The sequence below is a fragment of the Vigna unguiculata genome, chromosome 5 (genome assembly GCF_037176805.1).
Source record: "Vigna unguiculata cultivar grain cowpea cultivar isolate G323 ecotype 2 chromosome 5, ASM3717680v1, whole genome shotgun sequence".
In the NCBI taxonomy this organism is placed as follows: domain Eukaryota; kingdom Viridiplantae; phylum Streptophyta; class Magnoliopsida; order Fabales; family Fabaceae; genus Vigna; species Vigna unguiculata.
Window position 1 is genome coordinate 1,144,738 of NC_140796.1, and position 12,592 is coordinate 1,157,329.

Sequence of the window (12,592 nt, forward strand, 5' to 3'; positions counted from 1 at the left end):
TGGCTGTTCTTGTCTGAAAACTTCTTGAAGCTCGTTTCCTACATTTTGAGGTAGCGTGTAGTATGTCTTCAAGGTTGAGAATTGTACTTACCCCGGCCATATAATATAATGATATACGCAATTACTTCTTGCACCACCCATCATTTCCGAAATTTATTTTTCAAGAACACTATAAATAATTTTGAATTTTTTTGGAAAACCAAAAGGAAAACATTTTTGGAAATATTTTGATGGGTGGGAGAAGAAATTTGATGGGTGTACAAAGTAGTTGTCAATGATATAAGTTTCTAAGGCCCAAACCAGGCTCAAATTAAACTGGATCGGTTGAACCAGACTGGAACCTTTTCGACGAACCGAACCAGTTCGGTGAATCAGATCAAAAATTGGTTTGACCGAACCGAACCTGAAACTGGTTTAATTAAAAACCAGTTCAACCGAACAGGGCCGATAAAGGGTTCAACATAACCATATTGAAAACCGGTTCGACTGAATCGGACTGAAAATCGATTCGACCGAATCGGACTAGAAGCCAATTCGACCGAATTGGACAGGCAGTCGGTTCGACCGAACTGGACTGGAATCTAGTTCAAAAGAATTGGATCTGAAGTCGGTTTGACCGAACTGGATTGGAAGCCAATTTGACCGAATCGGACCAGGAGCCAGTTCAACCGAACCAAACCAGTAGTCTGTTCGACCGAACCACACCGACAACTAGTTCGACCGAATTGGACCGACAGCCGGTTCGATCGAACCGGACCGGTTATTGGTTCGAAAAAATCGGACCCTTATCAAGTTCGATCGAACCGGACCGATAGTTAGTTTGAAGAAATTAGACCAACAATTGGTTCGACCGAACCGAAGAAGCAGCTAGTTCGACCAAAGCAGACCGTCATTCGGTTTGATAGTCGGTTCGATCGAATTGGACCGTCACCCAGTTCGACCGAACCGGACATCAACCCGTTCGACCAAACCGGACCGTCAACCAGTTCGACCGAACCAGATCGTTAACTGATTCGACCGAAATGGACCAGAAAGAGGTTCGACCGAAATGGACCAAAAAGAGGTTCGACCGAAACGAACCAGAAAGAGGTTCGACCGAATCGGACTGAAAAGAGGTTTGACCGAACCGTGTATATATATATATATATATATATATATATATATATATATATATATATATATATATATATATATATATATAAAAGCTAACCTGTATTAAATTTGTTTGAAGCTTTCTAAAAATTCTATATTTATTTATTTTAAATAATGTTTTTGTTAATGTTCATAATTAGAACGCGTTTTAGAAAAGACAAAAACTATATTGTTGGAAATCGCAATCATGAATAATAAAAGTTATAAACTAGTAAAAAATATTGCTAAATACATTTGTACAAAATAGGATGGAGATGATGGTGTGTGATCCCTCGTGGCTCATCTGGATCCATGATTAAGATCTGTATTAGAATAATCAAAAGATTAATATTAAGATTAGTACACTGTAAATATTCCAAGACTAGATCTAACCTATCTAGTATAGATTCATTTAAGTAAAAGTTCTTAAAAATTATATATATGATATAAAACAGTTTATTTATTTATTACCATATGTATTTTATCTGAAGACTTAAACGTTAATATCTCACTAAAGACGAGAAACAATGTTGGAAAAAGAAAGATCTTGTAAAGACATTTAGACTCTCATAAATAATGTTCACACGTATTTTTTTTTAAGATCTTTATAATTCATAATTTATTAGAATATTAAATGATTTCATAAAGATAATATGGTATTTTCAGCTTAAACTTTTGATATCAATTCAAGAAAGTTAGTTTGTCCAGTTTCCACACAAATGCTTTCTTAAAAGAATTGTCAAAATTCATTATCAGGAAACATGATTCCTTGAAATTTTTTAAAATATTAATCTAACATGAGAAATAATTTATCTTCAGATCCTTAAAAATCTAAAAGTTCCTTTCATACCGAGTATCTCTTATGATATTCCAAAGAAAAAAGGTTATTTTTGTTGAAAATAAAGTAAAATCAGATACTTGATCCTAAAGTGAGAATCATTAATACTTCTTGGAAGAATCCGATTGAACTGTTCTACCAATCTTCTTTATCGGTAATTATTGCTAACAACTTTATAACAACCCAAGTCTTCCATAGTTGAATCCAATGGCACTAAACTATTCACACGAACTTGTATATTTGGTTCATGAAGTATTAAAGTGAAAGAAAAACACCGTTTATTACTGAAGCAAGTTTTTATTTTTCTAATCCCACAAGTTCCGTCGTTGTTCATTGTCGTGTTAAACAAAGTTTAAGATTTCTTCTCAGGTGTGTAAGACCGTGGTAACATCCAATCAAAATTGCCCAGGTGGAACGACGAAAATTTTAACTTGGAAAACTGAAAAAATGTTAGAGGAGGTTGGTATATTGAATAACGTGCCATGCTAGTATTCCACGTGGACTTTCATTCCCTGAATGCTTCTTCTTCTTCGTCGTGTTTCCCCACAAAGGTAAACAGGTTCTCTCTTTCTACTGGGTTTATTCATTTCATCCAAATACCCTCCAAAATTTTCATCACCTACAGTCTCATCCTTCGATCACAGCAATTCACTTTTCTCCCTTTTGAAATCCCTATCTGCTGTATCGATTCAAATTCAATTGGCTCGATTCTTGTTTGATTGGCTCCAATTTCATCTTTTGCTGTCTTTCTTACATTACCCTTTTGTGTTGAGGAATCAAATTGGGATTTTAGCTATAGTTTTATCTCGCAAGAGTGATAATTTCTGTGTGTGATGGATAACTATGGATCATCTTCTCCATACCGGTATCCAAGCCCATATGGGTACCCTCCCAACCCTCATCAACCATACCCTCCTCCTCCAGTTTCAGCTCCTGATCCATATGCACACGCTCCTTATCCTTCATATCCTTACATTTCTTCACATTCCTTCAACTATTCTCACCATGGACCTCCTAGACCATCTTCACATTCTGGCCATTTTGAGTATTCTTACCCTCCTAACGCCATGGACTATTCTCACCCTCCTCCGCCATCTTATTCTCCTCCTCCACCATCTTATTCTCCTCCTCCATCTTATTCTCCTCCTCCCACTTATCCTTATCCCTACCATGTGCCTCCACCAAATCATGGATCTCCCAGGCCTCCCCTTTTTCACCAGCCCAGTTACCAACATGGTTCACCTCAATACTATTATCCACCAAAGGAGGCCTATTCGCCGCCTCATGATATCCATTCCGGCACCAATAGCTTCTCTAGTCCCTATTGGCAGGATCACACAAGCGCGGTTGAAGGAGGTAAAGTGTCACAAAGTAGTGACAATTTGAAGCCTTCTCAGGGTTCTTCTTACCCAGCTTTGGATGATCTTATGAGCAATGTTAGGTTGTCTGATGGCCAGCCAACTGCTCCTGCATCACCTCCTGCGTCTGCAGGGCATCCTCTTATGCATTCCATTTCAGTTCCTAAGTTGCAACAGAAGAAGGAGGATTTTTATGGATGTTCTAATAACTCCTTCTCCGGGTGGGGATCCTCCTATCCCACCCGGATGGGTTCTTCTAAGCTTTCAGATTTTTCTGGCTCATTTAATGAATCAATGTATGGTGAGCGTTTGCAGCTTGTTCCAGTGCAGAATAAAGGGTCCTTGAGAGTTTTGCTCCTCCATGGAAATCTAGATATATGGGTCCATGAAGCCAAGAATCTTCCAAATATGGATATGTTTCACAAAACTTTAGGTGATATGTTTGGTAAATTGCCTGGTAGTGTGAGCAATAAAATTGAAGGAACTATGAATTCGAAGATTACTAGTGATCCTTATGTATCGATTTTAGTATCCAATGCTGTAGTTGGGAGGACTTATGTCATCAGCAACTCTGAGAACCCTGTTTGGTTGCAACATTTCTATGTTCCTGTTGCACATCATGCTGCAGAAGTACACTTTCTTGTTAAAGACAGTGATGTTGTGGGTTCACAGCTCATTGGCATTGTGGCAATTCCAGTGGAGCGAATATACTCAGGGGAAACAGTTGAAGGATTTTTCCCTATCCTGAATAGTAATGGGAAGCCATGTAAGCAAGATGCTGTCCTGAGGCTATCCATTCAGTACATACCTATGGAGAAACTGAGCATTTATCACCAAGGAGTTGGAGCAGGGCCTGAATACGTGGGGGTTCCTGGAACATATTTTCCTTTGAGGAGAGGTGGAACTGTTACTCTGTATCAAGATGCTCATGTTCCAGATGGAATGCTCCCTAATGTGTTGCTTGACAGTGGGATGTACTATGCGAATGGAAAGTGTTGGCAAGATATGTTTGACGCCATAAGTCAAGCTCGGCGTTTGATTTATATTACAGGTTGGTCAGTGTGGCATAAAGTAAGGTTGGTTAGGGATGCTGCTCGCTATTCTCCAGATTATACCTTGGGTGATCTTCTAAGGTCAAAATCTCAGGAAGGAGTAAGAGTGCTTCTGCTTATCTGGGATGATCCTACATCAAGAAGCATTTTAGGCTATAAAACAGTAAGTAAAACAACCTTTTCTCTTACATATCTCTGCATTGCCATGCTTCGACTGGCTGGTAGGATTTTATTAGCAATTGTCTACACACATGCATATCTTTGTTCTGTGTTGTTATCTGATAAACGTTTTATATTTTTCTGGACTTTGCATCTTTGAATTGAAGAAATGAAAAGAAATAGATTTTGGCAATGAACTGTTGTTCAAGAGACAGTCATATACTACTTGTTGAGCAAGTGAGCAGCAAAGGGGGGATACTGATTCCTTAAAACATTTTTCTTGGTTACTAGTTTCATAACTATTAATAAAATTGTTTAACCTTCCGTTGGCTGATGGTGGCCTTAAATAAATCAGAGTAGAATATTTGTAGAACTTGTATACATTTGGACTTGGGACATTTTATACCTTGGTTACTCGTTGACCGGGCAATGCTTTTGACTAGATTAGATGGTAAAATAAGTAAATCAAGTGACCCAACAATCCATTCTCTTATCCTCTTCCTTAATACTTTTTCATGTGTGACAACAGATGTTTACTTTATTTCAGTTAAGATAAAGATTATTGAGTGAATATTTATTTTATCAATAATGAATATATTATTTGTGTCTTTCCCTTTAAGCTTTAGTTTTGAGAGACTCATGGACTTTATGTTTAGGATGGTGTCATGGCAACTCATGATGAGGAAACTCGACGATTTTTCAAGCACTCTTCAGTGCAAGTGCTTCTTTGTCCTCGTAGTGGTAAACGACACAGCTGGATCAAGCAAAAGGTTTGGTTTTGACAACTACTTTTCTAATTGAAATATTCTTTATTAGTTTATGCTCAACTGTCTACGCTAGTGCTGGAGTATTGTTTCTCTTTGATGTCATTATTTTAGACATTGAAATTTTGGGACTTAAATATATTATGATTTAAGCTGATAATGTGATCAAATTTGGTAGATTCCTGAATTATACAGTGGCACAATTGTGAATGTGATGATTGGACTGGATTTAATATGCCGAGTCTGCAAGTGTATTATCTGCATACTTGTTGATGATAAATTAGTCAAATGCATTTACTTGTTGATTACAACTCATGTGCTAGATAGTGAGATCAGTACATCAACGAATAATTTCAATTCACTCGTGCTCTATGTTATCTACCAATTAGTCAGCACACAAAACAATTGGAACCCCATAAAGTGCTCTATGTTCAGTGAGAAATGAAACTAAAACTTCATGGGTCATACCTTTTGACAACATTAGATTTTGAAGCTGTTATATCTGCTTTCTTTTGTGTTGTGTCTTTTGGTATGTTATCACATCTACAATTTTGGTTTCAAAGTTCAACATTCTTTTGGTCTTCTTATTAGGAAGTTGGAACGATATATACACATCACCAGAAAACTGTTATTGTTGATGCTGATGCTGGAAATAATAGAAGAAAAATTATAGCATTTGTTGGTGGACTTGATTTGTGTGACGGGCGATACGATACTCCCCACCACCCTATTTTTAGAACATTGAATACAACGCATAAGGATGACTACCACAACCCCACTTTCACGGTAATCTCTATTTCAGATTCCATTGTTGACCAATGAAGATTAGCTACGGTTTTCTATCATTTTCTTGATATGATATGCAAAGAATGAATGAAAGCAGCTGTAAAAAAAATATTTTCCATTCTTTTATAAGAAAGATAAATTTTTTCATCACTACATGCGGTGTATAGTGCAGCTCTCATTGATATACTGTTACTTATATTCAAGTACCCTAATTGCACAACTGGAATTTATCAATAAAAGCCACAGTTTTCGGAGGAAATGTTCAGCAGTATATTTATATCATGGTGGAATTTGTAGTTAGAAATCTGTTTGGTTCAATTTCTAACTATTATTATTTGAAATACCCAGACCAATTAATTGCTATAATAAGAGTAAATTTCATGACAGGGTAATGTTGGTGGTTGTCCGCGGGAGCCATGGCATGATTTGCATTCTAAAATTGATGGTCCAGCAGCTTATGATGTTTTAACTAACTTTGAGGAGCGCTGGTTAAGAGCTTCAAAACCTCACGGGATTAAAAAGTTGAAAATTTCATACGATGATGCTTTGCTAAGGTTGGAAAGAATTCCAGATTTTATTGGCATCAATGATGCTCCAAGTGTTGGTGAAGATGATCCTGAAGTTTGGCATGTTCAGGTAATTAGTTATCTAATAATGCAACCATTTATTTTCTAGGTTGCTCTAAGGTGAAATTATTGATTCTGTTTACTTTGGAATGTAGATATTTCGTTCAATTGATTCCAATTCGGTTAAGGGCAATTCGGTTAAGGGGTTTCCGAAGGATCCAAAAGTTGCAACAAGCAAGGTGAATGAAAATCCTGGTTTTCAATTTTTCTTTTTTAGACTTGGTATACCTGTTAAACTTTGATAAATTTGTGCTATATGTACAGTGGAATTAATGCTTTTTGTATTTTTCCAGAATCTAGTATGCGGAAAGAATGTGCTGATTGACATGAGCATACATACAGCATATATTAAGGCCATTCGTGCTGCACAACATTACATTTATATAGAGAATCAGTATTTTATCGGCTCCTCATACAATTGGGGTCAACATAAAGACCTTGGTATGGAACTCCTCTTTATGAATAATTGCTGCTTATAATTGCATTCAATACTATTTTGGAAATTATGTAGAACATAAACTAACACTGTATCAACTTTGAGGCAGATAAATTATCCTGAACCAGAATCCATCTCGTAGAATTAATCTTTAACTGATTTAATCGAATAGACTATGCAATAGGTAACAGAAAAAAATCTTTCAGATGTGCAGCATGTCACTTGGATTATACCGCAAAGGCCCTAGAAGTAACACAAGTATATTACAACTACAAGATCATATTATGTTGAATTGGATATTTTCAACTGCTGTTTGTTTTACTAATTTCAAGTTGAAGGGGGGAAATTGTATATTTCTGAATGACCAATCTGAACATTGGCTTCACAGATTACAGACTAAGGCTTATGATTAGTTTCGTAAGGTAGGGGTGAGTTACAAGAACAGATAGAATTGGCCCTGATGAAATAAAATAAACAGCTAAATGTTCAATTTGAACATTGTTTTAGGCGTTACAGAAAAAACTCGTTGAAAAATAAATTATAGGAATGCCCATGGCAAGCCTTTATCAACCGTATCTTTTCTGCGTTCTCAACCACTTATTGGGTGAATAAGGATAAAACATTGTCAATGAGGTGGCACAAATTTATTTTGAAACACTTTCATATGTTAATTTTCTTGTTTTGGCAGGTGCTGATAACTTAATCCCAATGGAAATTGCTCTAAAGATTACTGAAAAGATAAAAGCACACGAAAGATTTGCAGTGTATGTTGTTATTCCCATGTGGCCAGAAGGAGTTCCAACAGGGGCTGCCACGCAAAGGATTCTATTTTGGCAGGTATGATTCAACACACAATATGAAAACCAGGTTTCTACTTTTGGCAAGGATTTGACTGAACTATTGAATTGGTTTTAGTTTGAAATTGTTCACTTTTACATCAAATTATATGTCTGCTCTATCACTATCATATTAGATCAATTTTGTATTCCAGTCTTCTATTTTATGTGGTTCATGGTCGTTTTACTCAAAAAGGATTCTAATGTATTTTGTGAGTAACATTTTTGTAGTAAACCCTAAACCCTAAGCTTGGATTAGGTTCCTCTGTTATTAGTTGAATAGCAAAAATATGGTTGGAAGGCGAGGTGGTTATCGTAGAGCAAAAATACTTAGAGGGCACAATGGTGCCAAAGAGCACAACAAAGTTTGGAGGTTATGACATTTGTCGGAAAGCAAAAGATGCTTAGAGGGCATGACTACTACTGAAGTGTGGGATAGTTGTCAGTGAGCAAGACTTTTGCCCGGAGAATAAAAAAAATGTTCGAATGGCATGATAATTGTTGGAGAGCAAAAAAATGCGTACTGAGTGTGCAATTGCTGGAGAGCAGAAGTGCACAGCAAGTATTGTTTACCTGAAGAGAAAATCAGGGTGACAAAATCAGTTACCACTTTGGTACAGTCTTAAAAGCTAGTTTAAGCTTCACTCAACTTTATAAAATCAGTTTATAAGGTAAAACTTTTATCTATTTATATGCTCTAGCAGCTCTACTTTATTACAATCAAAGACCATTTTATATCCATTAAAATGGTCACTCACAACATTATAGACGTTCGAAGCCCAGGAGTGTTAGAATAGAGTCTATTTTTATGAGTTTTGTTGGGATCTCTTATAAGCTTCTTACACTGAGTCTGGGTGGTCTGATAAAGAATGAGTGACATGATAGTCCAACAAACCTCACTTGAAAAGGCTCTTATACCATATTGAAATTATTACTTGTAATTGTGTGTTTTTTACACATGAGAATTCTTGTTTATAATGAAGAAGAGATAGAAATAACAAGGAACAGAATCAATATCTAGTAACAAAAAGTATTGGGTGAGATATTTCCCTCTCGAATCATATTGTATCTCCTTGAACAATGTAATCAAATAATATTCTTTAACATAATCAATCATCTCTCTGGCTAGGATTATAATGTATAGTCATTCAAAAAGGAATACCATTGTGACCATCTTAAAGAGCTAGAATAACATCCTCTTTCTTTTTGGCTTAATTGTTTAGAGGACAAAAATAAATCAAACCCCGTTAAATTTTTCTAATTAAGGAATCTTTGATCTTCAATCAAATGAGTGGTAAGACTCAACTGTTGAGAACTTGTAATTGCCAAATGTTAACTGAAAAAATGTTGTAGCAGATGGTGGTACTTGGTTATTGCATTTGTTGATATGAAATTATTTTCCTACTTTTGCAGAATAAAACAATGCAAATGATGTATGAGACCATTTACAAGGCTTTGGTTGAAGCTGGGCTTGAAGCAGCATTTTCTCCACAAGATTATTTGAACTTTTTCTGTCTTGGTAATCGAGAAGTCATCAGTATGTATGATAAAGTTTCTGTGACAGGAGCTCCTCCCCCAGCAAATAGTCCTCAAGTATGTTACTTTTAACACCCCTTTTACCTTGTTTCACTCTTTCCAATTATATTTTTCTGCTACCATACCACATTAATTTTATGAATGTCATTATGTGAAACAAGGATCCCATATAGATTTCTCTAGTACCAAATGTAGATATTAAGGGGGTAAAGGCTTCCAGATAGGTGTTTGATATTTTATCAAGTAAACTGCTATCTGACAATCAGAACGTAAGAAGTTTAATATATCAGATAGTACTAACAATTAACATTGCCGATCTAAAGAGAAAAAAACTCTAATGCTCTATCCAAATTTCTTGGTGATTTTTATTCAATATCCATATAGGTGTTTATAATGTTTTTATTCATTTTTTAAGGGCATGCAATCTTTGTTTAGTGAATGCTCTGGTAAAGCTTTTGTACGTTCGTGGTCTATTTTCAGGTGGCTAGCAGAAATAGCCGACGTTTCATGATTTATGTTCATTCAAAAGGCATGATAGTTGATGATGAATATGTGATACTGGGGTCTGCAAACATCAACCAGCGCTCCATGGAAGGAACAAGGGACAGTGAGATTGCAATGGGCGCCTATCAACCTCATTATACATGGGCAAGAGCACAAACTTATCCACACGGTCAAGTAAGTTTCTTACATTACTATTTGGCTACTGATGTTTTCTAATATATTATTACTATAATAACTTCATGTTTCACTTGTGCTATTCAAGTTGAAAAGATGAAACTGCAGAATTTCATTAAATATCTCATGGTCATGTAAAAATATTACATAGAAACTATGATCCGGATACGAGTATTGGATACGAAACGTATCTAATACGTCGATACGTTTATTTTGAATATAATGAGATACAATATGTGATATATATGCATGTTGAAAAATGTACAAATTTTTTTAACATGATAAATATATGATTGTAATGTGGGAATCTAAATTAAAATCATATGTATTAAATGTTGTCAAAATAAAAATTATAAATTATTGTCATCATAAAGTATTACCGCTTTATAGATTAGAAATTTCATAGATAATTATCGGTAAGATACCCTAAAGTAGATACGTGTCTGAAACAGATACGTTACCCAACTTAAATGCAGAAGATTACTCACTTCAGTCAGAAATAAAACACTCACAGGTATTATTTTGAGGTCATCAAATGGGATTTTGCTTGATACAAATGAGATTTTGTATGCACATTCTGACTCTGGTATACTTAATGTTCAAAGAAAATTATATAATAGTGTTGTTTGATTTGATTTTTTAGCAAATACATTATTGAATCCATTAACATGCAACCATCCATAATCTAACATCAATACTTTGTGAATCTCTGTTATGTAGATCCATGGATATAGGATGTCACTTTGGGCAGAACATACAGGAACAATTGAGGACTGCTTCTTGCAACCTGAGAGTATTGAATGTGTAACTAGGATCAGAGCAATGGGAGAAATGAACTGGAAACAATTTGCAGCAGATGAAATAACAGAGATGAAAGGGCATCTACTGAAATACCCTGTAGATGTTGATAGAAAGGGCAAGGTTAGATCACTTCCAGACCAAGAAGAGTTCCCAGATGTGGGAGGAAAAATAGTTGGATCTTTTCTTGCCATGAAGGAGAATCTAACCATTTGATGAATCCATTGGTTTTGGTTTTTCACATTCTGCTAGCCAATGCCAATAGGATAATGTGTGTAAATACAACTTGGAAACAATTTTTGAAATGTATGATAGAGGAAGAAACAAATACCATTACCAACCCAAAATCCAACTAAATAAAGACACCACACTTGTACAAAGATCAGAGAAAGATGTTATAGTTACTGTGATTTTTCAGGGATGTTACAACAGTACTTTCTCTGTTCCACCAGTTTAAGGTTACTGCACATATAACAATAGCTTCAGTAAAATATACTATTTTTTGAAACCTCACTCGTTCCCTAAATAAGAAATAGTGTATTCGAGGACATATCAGAAGAAAAAAACTTACTACTTCGTTGAGAGGTGAAAATTTCAGTAATTTTGAAAAATTTTATATAGTAAAAACTGTAGATGTTTTGGAACTGACAGTTACACATTAATGTAAGCATGGTTGCCTATGCTAGAGACAAATGTTTCTGTATCAAACAGTTTTATATAGTTTGCATTACATGAAATCAACTTTCCATTTTTTTAAAATGTAATTCAATCTACAAGGTGTGATAAAATATATTTCAATCAAATAAACATCGACAAATGTAATATTTGATAAAAAGTTTCATCACTCCTCTCAAAATAAAAATAGAACATATATATATATATATATATAATTTACAATATCTTGGTTGGATACATACAAATCATAATAGAAATACAAAAACACTATATACAAGTTACATGTGAAAGACATTATTATTGCATGTTGCACAATTATGTTATAGCATATGTTAGATGAAATTATAATCTACAAATTCAATTTTTAATGAAACAATTGTTTAGAAAAAGATCGATACATCAATTCTTTAATGAGATCAAGTGACCAAGTCATTTACATTTAAATTGCTATACTCTTCAAAATAAAAGATTGTCTCTAATTATAAATTATAACTTTTGACTTAATATATTATAAATTAATTCTTAACATTCATGAAAAATTATTGTGGATTGGATAATTATCCCATAATATGCAACTCAGTATGTTGGGCCGTCTTAAGTCCAATAGGTCAGTGATGTTCAATGTTGTGTAACTGTAACGTTTATTGTGATGTTTGGTCTACTTTAATAATACATCCAACTTTTTACTTCTTTAGCATTCTTCATTTAAGATATTTATGGACCCAAATAAATTGAAATATTTCAAATTTAATATTTGTCATGCTTCTATCACTGTTTCTGTGAGCAGAAAAATGAATTCTTGAAAAACTCATTAGTTAAATTTAATGAATTTTAATTTTATCTATACATGTCAAATATGGAGTGAATTATAAATGCCATTTATTGGATTTTAAATTAAGTTGAGATATTTCGTACCTGA

The 12,592-nt window shown here is 34.7% G+C and overlaps 1 protein-coding gene across 2 annotated transcripts; it reads left to right on the forward strand.

Annotated features, from left to right (window-relative positions):
* The first annotated feature begins 2,246 nt into the window (after positions 1 to 2,246).
* Positions 2,247 to 11,446, forward strand: LOC114184134 (phospholipase D gamma 1-like). Of its 2 annotated transcripts, XM_085673657.1 has the most exons (11): positions 2,247 to 4,542; positions 5,195 to 5,308; positions 5,894 to 6,088; positions 6,476 to 6,724; positions 6,810 to 6,893; positions 7,008 to 7,155; positions 7,839 to 7,987; positions 9,400 to 9,579; positions 10,003 to 10,200; positions 10,653 to 10,714; positions 10,921 to 11,059. In XM_085673657.1, the coding sequence occupies exons 1-10, from the start codon at positions 2,803 to 2,805 to the stop codon at positions 10,668 to 10,670; spliced, it is 3,075 nt and encodes a 1,024-aa protein (XP_085529783.1). In that variant the 5' UTR covers positions 2,247 to 2,802; the 3' UTR covers positions 10,671 to 10,714; positions 10,921 to 11,059. The 2 variants fall into 2 exon arrangements, with proteins under 2 accessions (XP_085529783.1, XP_027927188.2); XM_028071387.2 differs by lacking the exon at positions 10,653 to 10,714 and having other exon boundaries at positions 2,268 to 4,542; positions 10,921 to 11,446.
* Positions 11,447 to 12,592: the final 1,146 nt, after the last annotated feature.

Bases quoted from the DNA above. Each gene is read 5' to 3' on its own strand.
- LOC114184134 (XM_028071387.2), top strand. From the start codon at position 2,803: ATGGATAACTATGGATCATCTTCTCCATACCGGTATCCAAGCCCATAT. The intron at 7,156-7,838 runs GTATGGAACTCC...TTGTTTTGGCAG, and splicing joins GGGTCAACATAAAGACCTTG to GTGCTGATAACTTAATCCCA. The intron at 10,201-10,920 runs GTAAGTTTCTTA...TCTGTTATGTAG, and splicing joins AAACTTATCCACACGGTCAA to ATCCATGGATATAGGATGTC.